The sequence below is a fragment of the Manacus candei genome, unplaced genomic scaffold, assembly GCF_025592945.1.
Source record: "Manacus candei isolate 608988 ecotype Guabito, Panama unplaced genomic scaffold, ASM2559294v1 h1tg000052l, whole genome shotgun sequence".
NCBI classification, from domain to species: Eukaryota; Metazoa; Chordata; class Aves; order Passeriformes; family Pipridae; genus Manacus; species Manacus candei.
Genome location: NW_026138100.1, coordinates 5,079,204 through 5,097,768, shown reverse-complemented (window position 1 = coordinate 5,097,768; position 18,565 = coordinate 5,079,204). Strand labels below are relative to the sequence as shown.

At 39.5% G+C, this 18,565-nt stretch overlaps 1 protein-coding gene across 2 annotated transcripts in view; it reads left to right on the top strand.

Moving 5' to 3' along the window:
• Window positions 1–18,565, top strand: part of PLEKHG1 (pleckstrin homology and RhoGEF domain containing G1) — a 55,877-nt gene that overhangs the window by 17,050 nt on the left and 20,262 nt on the right. For both annotated transcript variants that reach the window (XM_051801531.1, XM_051801530.1), the window contains exons 3-4: window positions 9,251–9,351; window positions 14,183–14,252. In XM_051801531.1, the coding sequence (XP_051657491.1) occupies window positions 9,251–9,351; window positions 14,183–14,252 (171 nt within the window). The remainder of the gene's footprint in view (window positions 1–9,250; window positions 9,352–14,182; window positions 14,253–18,565) is intronic.

Genomic DNA, 18,565 nt, shown 5'->3' with positions numbered 1-18,565 from the left:
TGAAGGTGTGGAGGTAGCTGCTATTTTTTGTGGTTTCAGGAGAAGACTGTTTTGCAAATAAGACGCTTTTAAAAAGTTTTTACTTGCAAACCACCCACTACTATAAGGTTCTATTTCATTTCATATATTAATAATAAAAGCCATCCATAAGTCTCTGGGATGTGGTTACTAAGGTTAAGATAAATATGTGTTTAGGACGTGTGCAGATTTTCTTCATTATGCTGGGTTTGCATTTTCATTCTTTGGAAAACAGACTCAGTTTCCCTTCTTGTATTTTAAAATAAACATCTCTCTTCTGGAATGTCTCATTTAACTTGTAAGCATATCGAGATATCCTTTAAAAAATGTTAATATTCATTTGCCTTACAAATTGAGGAAAGTTTATTTAACCAGGTAAAGATCTATAGCACAAGACTCAGGTTCTTTTCATGGGTGATTCTTACATTCAAAGGCCAAATATACCTTAATAATTCTCGGTGTTTTGTTTGACTATGGGTTCAATAAGCTTATAATCAGACCAACTAAGCTATGTTGTAAGAATTAATTTATAGATGCCCTGATGAACTTTGAGAGTTTTTTTTTAAATTTATAATTACCAGTTTAAAGTGTTTAGTACTTTTTTGAAAAAACTTGAGATTATTGAATGATGATGATGATTGGCACCAATGATGTGGATTTAGAACACTCTAGAGCACTTACTTCATCTGCGTAGCAATCTCGAACTATTTGACATCCTAATTACTGTTTAATGTTTTCATTTGGCTGGCCTCATTACTGTTGCTTATTTCTTCTGTGTTTCCTCTTAACCTCAGGAAGTCACTAGATGAGGGCCTCACATAACTCCTTGATGAAATGTCAGTAAACTACTGATAGCATTTGTTATCCCGTGATCTCCACCTCTGCTCTTAACTTGCTTCTTACCACGCCTCTGAGCAGCAATTTTGAGTGCTAGCTTCTGGAAAAATTAATGTATGTGTGATTTAGCAGTGGATGCTGGCTGATACCTGAAGATAAATATGGGACATGGTTTTAATCAGTGGGTTACAACTTCAATAATTTAGTGTGCTGAAATGTCTAAGTGGAGTTTCATGTGAGTTTCCATTCCCGGTGATTTACCCATGTCATCTTTACAGATGATAGATTATTTAGGAGACTTCTCTATGTACAATCCAACTTGAGTGCTTTTATTGCACCTTTTTCAAATTACAGTTTGATATAATTGACAGCCTGCCTTCCAAGGTGTCTTTTTAAGATGGGAGATTTTAGCATGAAATTCCTGCAGTTGAACAAAGGAATATTACTGAACTTTGACTGTGTTTCATTAGAGCAAAAATTCTGTACAATAAAGAAAGCAAAAATCCATGAAAGCAGTCCATCCATGCAGGCTGACAGTTCAATGCTGATTTGACTGGTGCCAGATTTTGATCCTCCAGGGAGCTTTGTAGGCACAGATAACAGAAGAAGAAAGCATGCACTGGGCAAAAAGAAAGGACATAAAATCCTGGACAGGTGGAGTAGGCATTGTAGGACATGTGCCTCCTTCCAACCCAGCCCTAGAAGGGGGCTGTGAGTTGGTGCTGGAAGCTGATATGGGCATCTTCTGACAGTGGGACAGGGGCAAGAGGATGTGCAGAGCTTGTTTTAAAGGCTCAGGGTCTAAAGCAGTGAGGGGAAACCCACAGTTGCAGAAAACTATTCTGCTGTCTCCCAGCTCTGCATACTGGTGAGGCAGTTGTCCTTGCCCGGGATGGATTCGGTGCAACAGTGTTGGGGGACCTCTCACTGTTTTCCAGGGCAAATTCTTTAGTTCATTTCCTGAGACTAACTGTGCTCTTACAGCTTGAAGTCCTGTGACAAGATCTCCTGACTGTTATGTTTTTGACACTGATGTGCCCTAGAAATTTCCAACTTTGTATATAGCTGTGCCTGTGCTCGTGTCTATGTGGACACAACTGCTCAAAGGCAGCCTAAACCAAAGAAAGCATGTGTTTTCAAGGTGCAAGACATAGTGTTAGGACTCAGGAATTCCTCACTGCTAATTCTGGCTGACATGTAACTCCTCCTCCTGTGGCTTTCCATGCATGTGGATGAAGCCAGAGGGACCTACTAGGGGTCACTGCTTCCAGTCCTTGATAGCTATGAATGGGACAGTGTTTTAACATCTATAATATAGCTGAGGAAGTCACACTGATTATCAAAAATCTATCACTCAAGAATAGCTACATGGAAAAAATATTTTTTTTCCTCTCATTCTCTAGGTAAAATTTAAATTAATGCTGTTAACTTTAACTTGTTTGCAGACCCCTAACTGTGGGGATGTGTAGAGAACTCCGTCATGATCACCTTGCTCTGCAATGTTAAACAGTGGAAAGAGAACTTAAATGTGCTTTTCTATTTTTAGTCTTTCTTCATACCATGTTCTCACGAGTGCTCTCACCATCAATCTTTGCCCTTTCCACATGCAGTCAGTCAGCAGAGTATCGCCTTACTGTATCACACTTTATTGCTGTTATCCGCAGGCTGCGTGTGAGCCAGCTGCACGTGTAGATTGGGCACTTCTGAGGAAGCTGGTTGTAAGCACAGGTGAGCATGGTATGGCTTCCTCCACCATCCACCTGGGGGGAGGGCTGATGCCGGTGAGGTGGCCTCCTGCCAGCTCAGAGACTCTGCTCTTCTGCACGGACAGCAGAGAGCAAAGAGATTGATCACAAACCTCATCTAGTGACAGATTATGCAAAGCATATGGGTTACGTTGGCTGTTCCTATTTGGAGGCTGGCTGGCTGTTGGTGCTGGGAGGTGTTCTCCACTCCTCTTCCCTTGGTGGCAGGGTCAGTGCTCTGCAAGCATGTAGGCAGGTACTTTGAAGTCTAGCTGCAAGGCCCGACAGACCCATTTCCCACAAGAGCAGAGCTTTGTTACTGCTGACAAGTGGCAGTCTTATGAAAGTATTTAGAGACGCAAAGCTAATGGAAAAGGGGAGTAGGAAACGCACGGAGCTCAGGAGCTTTCTGCTTATGTTGCTGAAGTGAGCAGAGAAGGCTGTGTGTCCAAGTCTGCATTGTTCTGAGAAAGACTCTGGCTTTGGCTGTCGATCAGTGGCAGGACCATGCCATGACATACTGTGCATAGCCCTGAGTAGGTGCTGGTCTTTCAGACCTGTCCATGCTTTGGCCTATGTGTGAGGGTTTTCTGGCTTCAGATGTCTTTAAAAGAACCCCACCAAATACCAATCCCCAAACCCCCCGCCCCCTCCATTTTCCAATAAAAGTAGAAAGTAGAAAGATATACTTGCAGAAATTTTCTTCTTTATTTAAGTTCCTTGGTTTTCATATAGAGAATCTGTATGGTGAACAGTGCAAGCATTTTTTGAGTTTTGATTTCCAGGCATCATTAATGTGCAACATCTTTGACAGAAATAAAGTATGGTTCTGACTTTTATGATGCTCAAATTGTGCATCTACAGTTAAAAATATGTGTATTAGTTAACTGTAAGAATTTAGTTGCATTAGCCTACTGTATGTCAGTGTGTGTTGCTTGCAGCCTGGGTTAGTGGTTGTGGTACTCATGTGGGAACTGGAGATAATTGCTGCTAGGTAGCAAATTATCACCGTTACAGCAAAGGGCGTTTGTAAAGTTCCTCCCCTCTCTGTTCAGTCAATACAGGTAGGACACTAAAGTAGAACTGCCACTTCTGCTTCTCCTATAGAGGAGTTTCAGAAGTGGAAGGTTAAGGGCCGGTGGATTTCTGCCTGCCACATGGAAGTGTGCCAGGCTGTCTCTGCATGACTGAAAATGACGAGGGCTTTGACTGGAAATGGGAGGTGGGAAATTGTTTCGAGAGCAATTGGGAAAGCAGATTCATTCTCGTAAGGAAAGGATGGTTGCAGTCAAAATGAGGCTGCTATACACATGTGGCCAGTTCTAACTGATTACAGAGACGGAAGAGGAAAAATATGGAAAACAGAAGATGGGGAGAGGAAAAAAGTCAGAAATCTGTTAAGATTGGCTGCATGAAATGTTTTGCTACAGGTGTCTCCAGATAAACTACTGTTCAGATTACAGGAAACCTGAACTAAAATAGTGAGCTTGTCTCCTTCCATCACAGAAGGTGATGACAACAATGATAATTATGTGTTTTATGGAGAAATCCTGACAATAGGTTTTGATATGGGGAGAAGATGGATTTGATTGAGGTTTCAGTCAGTCCTTGGACTCATATAGCCAAAGGAACCAGAGAAAAAAAGCAAAGTATGTTTAATTTACATATGCGCTTTCACTTTGCAGGGCACAGCTGTATTTTAAATAATTGGAAATAGCTGCAATGAGCTGCTCTGACCGAACTTCAGCATTCTTGGCCACCTGTTGTGTGTATTGCATGCTATTTTTTGACCCACAAGGCATTCAGAGTATGTTGCTGTGCAGGTTGAATAAATTAATAAATAAAGTCAGTAATGAAAAAAAAATGAATAGAAAAAAAGAGTCAGACAAAAGGTGAATTGATACATTTTACAGTTACCTATGTAATTAGCAGAATAAGCACTGGGGAGCATGTTATAGTGGCTATTCTGTTGTACATCTGTTGCCCAACTTTCTCTTTTTTTATAAGTGTGTAGCTAGTTTGGGCAGCATGGCTCTAGATAGCATGCTACCAATGGGATCCACTTCTGGCCTGCAGCATTTTCCTCCAGGTGGTGTGGAAGTAGTACTTAGGTGGCCAAGGCTGATGAGCTGTTTCAGTGGTTCCTCTTCTGCACAGCCATCTGATTTTGGCCGAACACATCTTTGTTGGGTAGAGAGGAATTGGGCAAAAATATGCCCATGCATATGGCATAGCATCTAGGAGTAAAATTGCTTTACTAATAGCACAGATCTAGGGACTCTCAGAAAACTGAGGTCTGGGTGATGTCATGGCAGTGCCTGGCTTAGGTCCTGATTGTTTTAATATTACATATTCCTCCTCAGGCTGCAACACTACTAGAAGCTACTGAAGTTTTGATAAGTCAGAGACTAAGGCTTCATGATGTAAGTCCTCAGCTCTTAAGCCAGTGTGTTGCTGAAATCAGAGATGTACAGCAGCTTTGCTTTCTCCTGCAGCCTGTGTTTAGGCATTGGAAAACAAAGTTTCCTGATGAGTAGAATTTTTTTTCTTCTTCTTTTTCAATATTGATATTTAATCAAATTTTCAGTGTCTTGTGCGCCTGCCTCTTGGTAAACACACAACAACACTGTTCTTTCAACAGTTTTGCTTATCTTTGGTGGTATTCTTATACGCACAGTCCTGCCCTATAAAGGGATTACTAAGGACTTCTATAATATATATGTTTCTTTTAGAGCAGGATAAAAATTGATTCTTGTTTAACGAGGCAATGTGGCTTTTACCCATTTTTAGCATTATCATATTAATATTACCATTAGCATTACCCATTTTAATGTGTAATTTTAACATTACCACATTAATAGCTGACCTATAATATGGGCTGAACAACAATAGATAATGTTTTTAAAGCTGTTTGTTTGTTTTTAAAGGAAAGCTCGATGGCTAGATGAAAAAGTCCCACTAATTTGCATTTAGTTTCTAAAGTTTGGTCATGGAAAATTAATTAGTATGTGAAAATATTGTTCCTCACTTTGTCCTTTTCTTGACAGTTTTCTGTCATTTCCAATTCATATATATGGTTTTTTTAGCCTCTGAGGTTAGTGTTTTCATTATTTTATTCCTCTAAAGATCTTTCTTGTGTGATTATGAGGAGGAGATGGTAGTCAGGACATTCCTTCTGATGGATTTGGCATGATGAAAGGCAAATGGGGAGAATGTCAAACCCAGCAAGGAAGGCAGGGCAGTCTGGCAAGACTCTTCGGGTCTTTGGAGAGTTTCAGGAAATGGGAGGGGAAAATTGTGCAATACCATTAAAGCAGACCTTGGTCCATAAATCAATCTAAGGAGACTGACATTTGTGAGTGGGTTTTTTCTAGTATAAAGTAAGCTAAATGTTTTTGCCGTAACTGCAGAGAAGCAATAAAAGGCTAGGGAAAGCAAAGGTTATAAACAAAGCATACTGTGCCGACAGAGGGTTCACAGATGATGACAAGAAACAAATAAAGTGAATAAGGCCGGTACTCTGTTCTGATAAATTTCATTGATTTCCGCACAGCGTCATTATGGTTGCAGCCTGCCCTGTTATATTGTAGCTCCAAACCTTTCATTATGGCTTCGTATGATAACAGCTGTTGAAACGCAGCAGGAGGTTGCGGTGACTACCATGGGGGTAAAGTACCATTTGCTAAGAAAATAATTAGGAAAAACCCCACGGCTGGATAGCTTTTATCTGCCTGTGGTGGTGTCCTTGCAGAGGAACATTGTATGCCAATACTGCATTTGTTTCCTGGATGAGTTCATGAAGCCTTCATAAGAGCAGAGGTGCTCTATAAAGCAGTATAATCAGACAGATCCCACTTGCTGAGTCAGTGCAAATGGTTTGCTGCTGTGCTCTGCCTGGACTTCATGAGACCGCTGTGTGAAGACTGTCCAATGTCCCTCTTTTTCACATAAACACAGGTACCTGAAGCTTTTTGCTGCTGTGACTACCCTACTGTCAGTGCCACACTAAGCAGTTTGTGCCTAGATCAGGTATCTGCTTACACCAATAACACTAACTTAAACACACCTGTAGCCATATTTAAAAAAAAATAGAAAGCTAAAACAGGAACTCGGTCCCCAAATGCTGTGTGATTTCCTAACAGTATAAGGTGAGGTACAAAGTAGCTCCAAATCCCAAGAGTTTGGACCAAATCTCCCCTTACCCTAGGTAAGTGCAAGTCCATCCATTATTTTCTTGTTTGTTTCTGATCTGATGCTGAATGAGGAAGGAGGCCTGAAACACAGTCTTAAGGAACTTTTAGCGAAAGAGAGCATAGACTGTGGGGGTGTGGTATATAAGCTGATACTGGCATATGCTATGGGAGTGCAGGAAAGCTGCCAAAGCACCTGCAGGCTGCTGCTTGGCAGCAACATCAGAAAGGTACCTGGTTCCCTCTTTCTTACTAATAATTGGTAAAAGACCAAGGAGAGTATGCATATGTGGAGAAAAAAATGGGATAAGAGGACAAAAGGAATAAAAACCAGGTCATGTATCTAACACTGCTTACAATACTGAAAATAACTGTGGACTGTTAGTTACTTTGAAGAAACCCAAGCTCCAGCTATGCAGAGATGAATGAATTGGGAAGGAACTCCTCTTTATTCATTAGATGTACTTTAAATGTACTGCATGGAGATACTTATTATAAAATTTCCATTCCTCTGCAGCCCACCCTGTCATATCAGCTCAGGGTGCTGCAGTGTTCCTGACTCTAAAATATTTTTGGAGGATGGCAAATCCTTCCAATTGGAGGATGGAGCTTTTTTTTTCTTTGCGTTTATGTGATGATGATGTGTATTTGTGGGCAGAAAAGGTTATTTATTTAATACCATCACTGGAGTAGCACTGAATCTATCATCTACTTCTGCCTTTGACCTAGTGTATTTCTTGCTGCAGTCTTGTCTGCCTCACCATCCTGAACCTTTTTCTCTTCTGCAGCTTTTGAGTATGAATAAAAAGCCATGGACAAGTGCAGGGAGTCTCAGGGATGTGGTTCCAATAACTTTCTGCAGAAATGTATTTCAAGGACTGGTGTGGGCTGTGGGGCTGCTGTCAGCTAGGAGGGAAGGTAGAGTACAGGTCGGATGCCATCACAGAAGAAATGACATGGCTCTCCACGATCCTGCCTGCTTGCCTGCCCACCGCCACTTGTTGCTCTACTTAAAGACACTACGGTTGCCTTACTTGCTTTCCCTGGGAAGAAAATACTGCGTTAGGGGTGTGATAAGGGATACCTTTAACTGGAGGTTGTGAGAGAGTGTGAATTAGTGAGCACTGGAATAGGGGAGGGGACAGGAAATTCTTCTGGTACCTAAACCTGAATCTTGGTTACACCTGTGACTCTACTGACACTATTTCAGTTGGAAAGAAGGATATGGGCATGGAGACTCAAGTGCTGTAGTTCTTAACCTTCCTTAGGAGGGCATCTAAATTCCAAAAGTCAGGTCCATCCAAACCCTTTGTCTTCACAAAATTTACATAGTGAATAAATCTTGGCCAATGTATGTGTTCTGTAATACCTTTTTCTTCACGACTCTGGAACACAGTTATATCTTAGAAGTTTTCATGGTCCCATTGATGTTTTGCAGGGTTCCTTTCTTGCAGCACCATGGAATGCTGTGTTGCTCTTGGGTAGTTGCCACACCACATTGTCTAGCCCTAGGCTAAGGGATTTTATTTATTTTTATTTCACATTGTTTCAACTGTTTTCACTTTTATTTTATTTCCGTGCTCCAGCAGAATTTCTTCATGAATGTGGCAGCACATCAGGTTTCTTGGCTTATGAGTTGTAGTTAGTTAAATAGCCTGCTGGATTTGTTTGCCCTTATCTGAGAATTTTCATACTGTAGCAGCAACAGATTGAAAGGTGACATTGAACTCTTACCAAAGTGAGGGAAGAGATTGGAAAGTTGCCAGAACACTGCTGATCTGAGCTTTCTCTAGATGTCATGTTCATGTTCAATTAAAGTCCCCAGATGAGACACTATCACTCTTTTAAATGCAAAAAGAAATCTTTGCTAGACTATATATAGCAATGTAATTTGGAATGTAACTCTATGCATGGTAAATTGCATGGACATATATACATTGAGATCTGTTCTCTACACACTCTGCGTTGTTCGGTAACTATGATTTTTTTAAAAAAAATATTTTTTTTAGTGGTTGCTTTTCTGAGCCTCTGTTGCTTATATGCTTTCTGGTCTTCATTATATAAGTTTTCTGTTACTAAGACTGCATTCAATTACATTCTTCATCTCTTACTTTTACATTTTTTTGTGTTTAAGCCAGTCAAATAATCAACTAAACTGTCACTATGAATGAAATTGGAAAACATTTGTTTATCAGTAGCAAGAGAAACATTGGCTGTCACATCTAAGAGGTATAACTTAGCTTTCAGTCTTTTGTTATTTTCTTGGTTTCAGTGAACAGATAAGTACTGTTACTGTTCATAATAGAGTGACTGTTCACAGAGGGGCTACTGAAGGCTTTATTGTAATAATAAGGTGAAACTGATATGAAGAGAGTCATCTTGTGCAGTAAAACATAGCTCTGCTTACTGATCTAGAAAAGGAGGAAATGTCTGAAGACCTCTCTCTCATATCTCTTGTAGGATTACCTCGACTGTATCACTGACCAGACCAAGCTGTCCCTGGGGACAGAAGAGCGATCAGCCCTGTTTGGAAACATACAGGATATCTACCATTTCAACAGGTAAATTCATATTTAACTAAATGAAAACAATTCAACAGCCTATATTAATGGGAGAGGGCAAACCAACCAAAGGTGCTTTTATGACTCTAATATGGCCAAGATATATAAATTGAGAAATTATCTACTTTTGATTCTAAGCAAAGTTGAGTTGCTGAGATCAGATTTTTTTAGCTGTTTATTGGATGAATCAAGTGTGGTCTCCATTTTTGTTTTTATGCTGGGTATTTTTATGAATGTAAACTTAACCTGGTCTGTGCCTTAACTGAGCTTAATGCAAGACCACTGTGAATGAAACTCTTGCCTTAATAAAGAGATATTTTATTCCTACTATATAGGGTCCTTCTGTGTACCTATGTACATTACCCAGATCTGGGATTTGTAGTGTTTTATACTACTAGGGACTCCCTGAATTAATTCCCAAAACTGTGTTGAACTGTGAACTGTGTTGTTCGTTTATTGAAGTCTTCTGTTCAGTATCTTTCCAGCCTTCTCTAAAACTCTGCAGATGGGATTCTAGTGTATATTGGGGACCCGGAGTAAAATTTCTTGCTTGTATAGCTAGTACCACATTGTGTAGGACCTCAGTATCTGCAGTTTTAGGAGCATGCTACTGCTACTTTTGTCTGAATTCTCTGTTACTATAAAAATAATTAACTTATTCAGCATTTAAGGAAAATCTGAATATTTTACCGATGCAAGAAATATATTGACATAAAGTTCTCACATCTTTTATATCCCAATATTCCTGTAGAAACTCTTAGCTTTGCTATAGTTGACAAAATATCTCCCAAAATACTGTGTTTTTTGACGAGTAACAGACAATTTAATTGAATCAAAAGAGGATTCTGAAGTGGAGTGCTTGTGTCAAAGAGCATCTTCAGTGTTTTTCCATCATCATGGGAAGTTACTTTAAAGTGATTTAACTGCTGGAATCTCTGTTTAGTGTCAAAGGAAAGAGTAAGAATGGATCTATTCAGAATTTATGGACAAAGATGAAACCAAAAATCTTTTCCTGAAACTTAAAATAGCTACTGCAGAGGAATGGAAATATGCTTAACTAGAAAGCCGCTGTGTCTTGCTTCAGCTGCAACAACTGACTTGACCAAATGTCTAACAGCTGGAAAATACATGGTGGGAACCTGCTAAAACAGACCATGAGCCTGTTTTAGAGCCATGAGACAATGATTGTAAGCTTACAGATTCTCAGGATGGAAAAACACAGTCCTGACCATTACATTTTCTGATCCTTCAAGAGCTAGAAAAATTACAGACTTGGTAGCTAGGACACATTTATGCCAGCATCATTGCAAACATTACCTAATAAAAATACCTCTAAGTATGATCAATCATTATGCAAAATAATTTAGCTGTGGGGAGGGGAAAAGAAAAAGATTTGCAGTGGTTAAAAATCAAAAAAGGAAAAAAAACAACAAAAAAAGCAGTCTGGGGCAATTTTAGAGATATAGGTATTTTAGAAAGGTTAAAACTCACCTGAAAGTTGTCCAAAGCGTCTAGCAAATTACGAGTGTATTTCAGACCTTCTGATATAAAGTTTTGCATGGAAATTGAGAGGTTTTAGAACTGAACACTCATTGTAGATCAATATAGCTTCAAGGATTAAGTTTACTCCTGTTTGAAATTTGGCATATAGCTTCTGGGTCCTAAATGTACTCAAAAGCCTTTTTATTTATTTTTCCTGTCAGAAAGATGTCCACTTGGCAGTTCTACATTAGTAGTTTCAGATGATTTTTGTGAGCATGATTTTGTAGTTTTGGAGTTACTTTGTTTTTCTCAGCTTTGAATTTGACCATTAATCAATGATCAAAGGTTTTAATCTTGGGTTTTTACACAGACTTTCAGATCTGAGAAATGTCACTTCAATAAATGGGAATTTCTGTCAGCTAAACTACTTAGGATTTTCAGATGTTGTGCTAAATGGCAAAAATGATGGTCAAGATGGTAACTGCTAGTCCCATGACTGTGATCTCTTTTTGGAAAGCTATTTCTTAAAGCAGAATCACTGACTGTATACTGGTCCACTGATCCTACTGTCCCTTGGGAAAAGCTCCCTCAATATTGGTTTATTTATTTGGAAGGGGGAAGTGTTCTCTAAGTCAGCATTTGCTGCCTTTCTTCCCTGGCTTCCCTGCTGAGATTCTTTCCAGTATCCCTTTAGGATAAATTTTATACTACTAGGGACTCCCTGAATTAATTCCCAAAACTGTGTTGAAATATGCTCAAGTTTAGTACTTCTACCAAGACTTAGGAGAGGCCAAGTGAAACTTCTGCTGCTGACACAGATCATCCTGCATGGTCCTTGGCCATCAGTGACTACTGAAGGACACAAATACAGTGAAGGAGCCGTTTTCTGAAACTGCCATACTCAGCAGTTCCTGCACTCTGAGTTTCAGTGGTAAGGTCTGACTGCTTCTTCTGAGAAGCCTTCATAAAGAATGGAAGCATCCTAAAAGGCATTATAATTTGACTTATTCATTGGTAAGATAATGAATGCACTGTGTACAGAATTGTCGGTCTCTTTATGCTTACCTCTCCCATCCCAAAAGACTTTGTATTAGCTCTCTATGATGATCATACAGATTCAGATTTTCCCAGCCCATAATAACCCAAGCTATATAACTCAGTTCATGGTCTTAAGTGGCAGTGGCACTTTTATCATGATTCAGCTGAGAGAGCATGAAGTTCCTCTAATGGTGCTCCCTCGTGTTCCCTTGTGGCCTAGGTGTTTGGCACAACTGAGTTGCAGAGACCAAGAGCTGTGAACAGCATAAAACCTGTGAAGGGGACTAATGTTTTTTTCTATTGTTTTTTCTACCTGCTGCCAGGTACTTAAATGTAGTCTATAATAAAAGCCCTGCTTTTTCACATGTCAGCTTGGTATTATAGGGATTTATTTAAGTTTTTCAGGATGACTGAGCATGACAGATTTGCTTATTTTACAGTGGCAGACTGCTCTTACCAATCCCATTCTTACCAGCCAGGTGAGACAGCAGAGAGTGCAGTATAGGTAACAAAATCTTTCAAAAAACAGCCTTTATACTATGGGCTTGTGCTGAAGACACAAACCACTAGCCTATTTATTGCATAAACCTGGACTGATTGGATGAATATATAAAATCTTTAAGTGTTCTTTACTGTATCTGAAGGAGAAATAATGTGGTTTTATAAAGAGACCAGTAGGAATAAAATGACAATCAAAGTGCTATGTACTCTAAGCCATCAGGAGAACCTCTTCCTGCCAGACAGCAGGAATCGTTCTGAGCCTGTTTGGCATGTTTGATGTTATTTCCAAAACTCATGTGTGGGAAACAGTCAGTCAGTATAACTAACGGCTATTGGTCACCATTGCTACAGCTTGCTTCTTTTCCTGATGTAAACGAGCTTCACGACTGTGGGGTATCAAGCAAGGGTTTTATTTTTATTCCTATTTTGATGGATGGAGAAATTGAGGTGTGGAGGTGAAATTGTTGCTGTACAAAGTGACTTAGTTACCACTGAATCTGAGGTTTCTGTCTTTGTTCTTTTTGACTGCTTTCTGATTTCTCCCTTTCCTTCCTCCAGTAATTAGAGAAGCAAAGAAGAAGGCGGGAAACTCTTCAGGTTTACTCCTTTTTGTACATACAGACAGAAATTGTGTCTGCTTACAGGGGAATAGGGTAGTTCCCTAGATACAGGCTTAGGAGCTCTTAGGCAAAACTTGCTCAGGGAACCAGCTGTGAATTCAGAGAAAAGTAGCCCTAAATGGAAAATCATCTGTGGGAGTTGGGGGGGGAGAAGGAGGAGAAGAAAATTCTATTAGAGCACAATTTAGCAGAAATCTCAGTTTCTTCTCTCATTTTTCTGAGCTCATCTCAGTAAGACTGAAGACTGTTCAGATCAAGGAGATACCCTTGAGGTTTTCTTCTCCTACTTGAACTCTTTCTTTCACTGAATTTGCTTTTGAGAACTGAGTTTCATACAGCAGCGAACAGGCTTCCTTATTGCTTTGCTCTTGTTACAATGAATTAATTTCCTTTTTGGTATGTGAAAATTATAAAAGTCTCTCAGTGAGGTGTTGTTTTCGTACACGTAGAATGTATATATTCCCTTCCAGAAAACTTTTTGCAGGCTAGCCATTTTTCTTCAGCGAAGAGACAAACTATAGGTTGACAAATTTTCTTCATTGAGTTTCTTAACATTCTTCTTCTATGTGTAATACATCCCTGGTTCTCACCAGTATTTTTCAGAGCAGCTCCTCATCTCCCTGAGTCAAGTAAAGCTCCTAGAACATACAAAGTCTTCATAAGATAGTGCATGTGCTTCAGTAGCTTTTAAATTTTTTTAGTTTTAAATTGTGTTAGTTAATATACAAGCTACACAACTGTTTGACCACACCATTAGGAGTATTGTAGAAGAGCTGTCATAGAATCATAGAATAATTTGGGTTGGAAGGGTCATCTAGTCCAGCCTCCCTGCCATGAGCAGGGACATCTTCAACTAGATCAGGTTGCTCAGAGGCCCATCCAACCTGGCCTTGAATGTTTCTAGGGATGGGGCATCTACCTGAAGGAAGGGGCTCAGCTTTGCTTAGCAGATCACCAATCCATGGTCATTGTGATGACTTGAATTTTTAAGTACGTGGAAATACCATTTCCTTATAGTTCTCCTCTGCCTACAAATAAAAAACCCAGTGGCTGGGGAGTCCTTTTTTAGGACTCCCTGTGTTATTAGGTACTGCCATGAATGGTGAAGCACTGTCTGGTTCCAAATAAACCGGTGTGTTCATTTCAAGGTGTGCCATAAATGTTCTACCTTTTCCTGTTCTTTGTTTTAGTGAACTTCTGCAAGATTTGGAAAACTGTGAAAATGATCCTGTGGCTATAGCAGATTGTTTTGTTTCCAAGGTAAGTCCACAGCATGACACCAGTTTTAGAATGATATGGATGGAGGAAATAGGTTTAATTTATTAGCTTTTGAGACCTAATTCTGATAGATTATGTGACATCAATCAAGAAAAACCAGCAAATCTATGGAAAGGGAAGGAATTTCTCTTAGTAATTGATAAGGATATGCCTCTGATTTGCATTTCTAAAAAAAAATCAAGAAGTTTTCATTTGAACTGGTGTATCTTAAAAACAACTAGAGAATAAAACTTGCTTCTGTTTTTAGAAAAGCCAATAATATTAACATACTTGTGGCCATATTGTTTTCTGAATCCCACAGCTATACCTTTAATTTTCTTTTTAAATGAAATGACCCAAAGTCTAGCCTTAAGATTCAAATCTCATCTCTCTGAAATGCTTTGAATTTTCTGAACATGGATCTGACATCTTTATTTTGTTGGGTAGTACTGAAGCCAAAAAATATGGAGAAGGAGAAGTTGTTGGGTGCGGGAGAATCAGAGTAGGTGACTTTCATTGTAGGAAACCCAGAGAGCCAGTCAGGGAGAAGAGGAATGGCTCCTCCTATAATAAGTAGGGCAAAAAGAGATTAAATAATTTGGACTATAGATGATTCTAGTTCACTGCAGACTTCAACAGAGAATCTACATAGGCCTTGAATCTGTAGAGCCCAAATGTGTTAAGCAATAATGCCATCTCCATGGTATTTCTAGAGGAAGAGGAGTGGAAGAGGGGTCATGTAGTTGTTTAAATTTGGATAATCCCTATAGATGTTTGCCTTTTTGTATTTAAAACCAAAACCAAAACACCAAAACACACACACACACACAAAACCAACAAACAAAACTCACACAAAAAACCCCCAAAGAAACCAGAAAATAAGACCCTATCATGTTTTATACTTTGTCCTGAGCTCAGTATTGCCAGCATCAAGCATTCAATGTAACAGGTCTAACACATGGTTTTAGGATTAACTAAACACCCTCTCATGGTGGCCTAGTAATTTGTTTGGCACTGTTGTGACACAAGGGATTTTATCGTAACAGGGAATGACGATACCAGCTTAGTGCTGCTGTTTCACCAGATCACTTGCTTCAGCTGAGTTTGAGAAAGCTGTTATTTATCTAGTAATTGGTCTTTTGTAAGCATTGAGAGATCTTAATGTTGGCACCACTACCACAAAAGTAGAATGTATTTTTGCCCTATTGCAGTGGGGTTTATGGCATGTTGTTATTACTACAGATAGCCTGGACTGAATTGAAGGAGAGAGAAAATGGGATAGTGCAAAGTCCTGCTTCTGGAACAGAATAATCTGATGTGCACACTGGGTCTGCCTGACTAGGAAACAGCTTAGCAAAAAAGATCTGGGATCCTGGTGGGCAAGAAGCTGTGTGTAAGTCAGCAGAGTGCCTGTGCAGCGAAGGCCAACTGGGAGGCCTTCAGGATACTTACAGATAAAATGGTTTGGAGCTGGTAGATCTTTTTGCCGTATTGCATGCTTATAGCTGGGACCACTGGGACTACTCCTGCTTGGATATGAAACAGAGTTGGTGCAAGTGATAATAGTAAGTCCAGGAAAAAGTTGTGTTCTCATTCAAACTGGCCAACTGAAAGGGCTTGTCTGGTAGACTTTCTGGCCATTAGTTCTAAAATCCATCTGCATATCATTGCTTGTGCTTTTTGTTCCCTTGTCAAATGCTTTTAGCATTTGTATTATTGGCAGGCAACTGCCTGATGGCTCAGAAATTGCTAGAGATTGCAGTCCTAACAGGCATTTTTTAGCTTCATCCAGACAAGTGCAAACACTTAAAAGCAAAATCAAACAATACCAAAATACCCCACAGTTCTGATTTTGGCCATGAAGATGTCATTACAGCAACTGCTGACTGTCTTAACAGACTCCAGTTGTTCATTCTTGGTTGCTTGTGTCTTCCCGGCGCTGAGTAGTGGAAATAAAACTGCCTTTTTTGGCAGCATGCAGTCCTTCAAGTCTTATGGGACTTTGGCCGTTTATTGTTTGATTGCTTCAAGTGTGTTAGATCTTCGCTGTGAATTAAGAAGCATGGGAATATCATGATGCTGAAGTCATAGCTCACAGCCTTAGCTAATGGATGTAGCTCTGCTGGAGATTCTTGAATGCTTCCAGTGGAACTGTGTGTAGGTTATACGAGCTGCGGATCTAGAGCCATTTTTTCGCCCTACTGGTACAGCTGTGAATACTGTAGTTTTTGGGAATTTTAATGTATAATCAGGTTTTCTCTGTAGGTACTATGTTTACTTTTTGCACTCTATGAACCTCAGTAACTGCATAAAATAAAAGTAATTTCTTTCTTAGAATTCACATGAAATGACACAAAGTTGGTTTGCATGTATAACAGAACAGTCCTCCCTCTTTGTCTAGAAGACCTGTATTAACTCCAGTATGTAAAAGGTCTTGGAGACATTTTGCTGGTAACCATAATTGGAGGCTGATAAAAGGGTTCTAGTGCAAGCTTAGCCATAGCTTAGTTATTCACACAGAAGACTGTTCATAAATTTTTTTGCCAGTTCAGTCTTTCATTTTCCTAGTAACGATGCCAATGTTAATTAGAAAATTGACTTCAGTATTCTACATGTTTACATGTAAGTGAGTTAAAAGGGAGAGCTGAATTCTGGCATGTTGCTTTTCTCACTCAGCACCCCCGAAATTCAGAACATATGTTTTCTGACAGACACACTAACCAGCTTAACCAAGGAGAAAGAGAGAATTACTCTAATCTAGCATCTCAGTGAAGAGGACATCCAGGCAATTGACTTCAGTTTACACACTGACTCCACTCCTTTTCTCAGTCTCCATTTTCTTCTAAAGTGCCTTTTATGGCTATAAAAAAGCACAGTGCACCAAGAGTTGAGGGAAGATCGGAAATGTATGTGGAGGAGATGCACTGTGAATTGATTCCACGCTGGGGACCAGCTAAGTATATATAGCTGGGATATGCTCATGCTTGGCTTTGCCTTGAGAATGACTTGCAGTCAGTGTAGATGAGCTCTTGATTTGTCTTCGGTTTTTTGCAGCCTCTACCACAACAGTTTTTGGACCCCAGATTAAAAATGATCTCTGGAGCAATTCCAGTCTGTGTGCAGAGATCAGTTTTAATCTGGTCTGAAGACAGTTGATGCGAACAAAACAATAGTTTAAAGATGTCCAAAGGATTAAGGATGAGCATAGCTGGTGTTTTCCTTACATTGTGGAAGTATTCAGAAAAATATTGAATCCATCTTAGTTCCGGCTTTTCTTTTGCTTCTGAACATAGTTCACAGCACTAGCTTTAGCCTGCATGGCTTGTGCCCTGATATGCTCCCAGTGACATGGTGCTCCCTGAGGAATCTGTTGTGAAGTAGAGCAGACCAGCTGGGTGTGGGAACTGAAAGTCCCTTTGGCCGTGCAGAGGTGCCAGGTACTCAGGCAGGCACTGGGAGAACAGCCATCCTGAGTAGTGTGGTTTTGTCGGGTCAAGGAAGAGCCTCTCTTGGAAGTGACTCTCTTGGCCACTTTCCCAATGAGTTCACACAAATCCAGCCAATGCCTAGGCAAGGTGTATTATGTTGATTCACAAGAGATCTGTAAGTATGAGTGCATATGAACAATCTTATCCTGGAGGCAGAATACATGTGCTTGAATTTCTCCTATTATTATGCTCGCAATGCTCAGTAAAAGTAAATGCTCTCTGATGGTTTTGTGTGATGAAATGAACTGTGGTGCACTGAAGTGAGTGCACATGTAAGTGCAGTAAGGGCATGAGAAACTACCTTTTTTTTTAAATAAAAATTTGTTCCATTTCATACCTATACTAAAATTCTTTTAAAACCAAAAAACACCCCATTAAAAGTAATTTTGACCTTGTGTAAAAAAAAAAAAAAAACACAAAAAAACCAAACCAAAGAGGGACAGTGTGAAAAGGCTCACAGGGATTTCAGACATGCTTTTGATTTTGAGGGGAATGTGCACACAGTACACTCTATAACCCTGAAGTGTTTGGCCTTTTTATTTTACAGATAGTGCTTTCATTTGTTAAAATTTCACAGCAGATATTCTTTTCCTTTCTGTTTGAAAAGCAGAATAATGACGTGACTATGAGTAGAATATATATATATAAAAATAAATTGGCTGAAAATGTTCTGTACTCTGCTTATGAAGTAGTTCTATAAATTGCATTATTCTGTTATCGTAGCCATGGGAATATATTAGAATTTATACGAAAAGCCCCCAAACATAAACCTTGAATTAATATATGCGTAAATAAAATAAATCACAGTTTTTTGCCATACTGAATTTC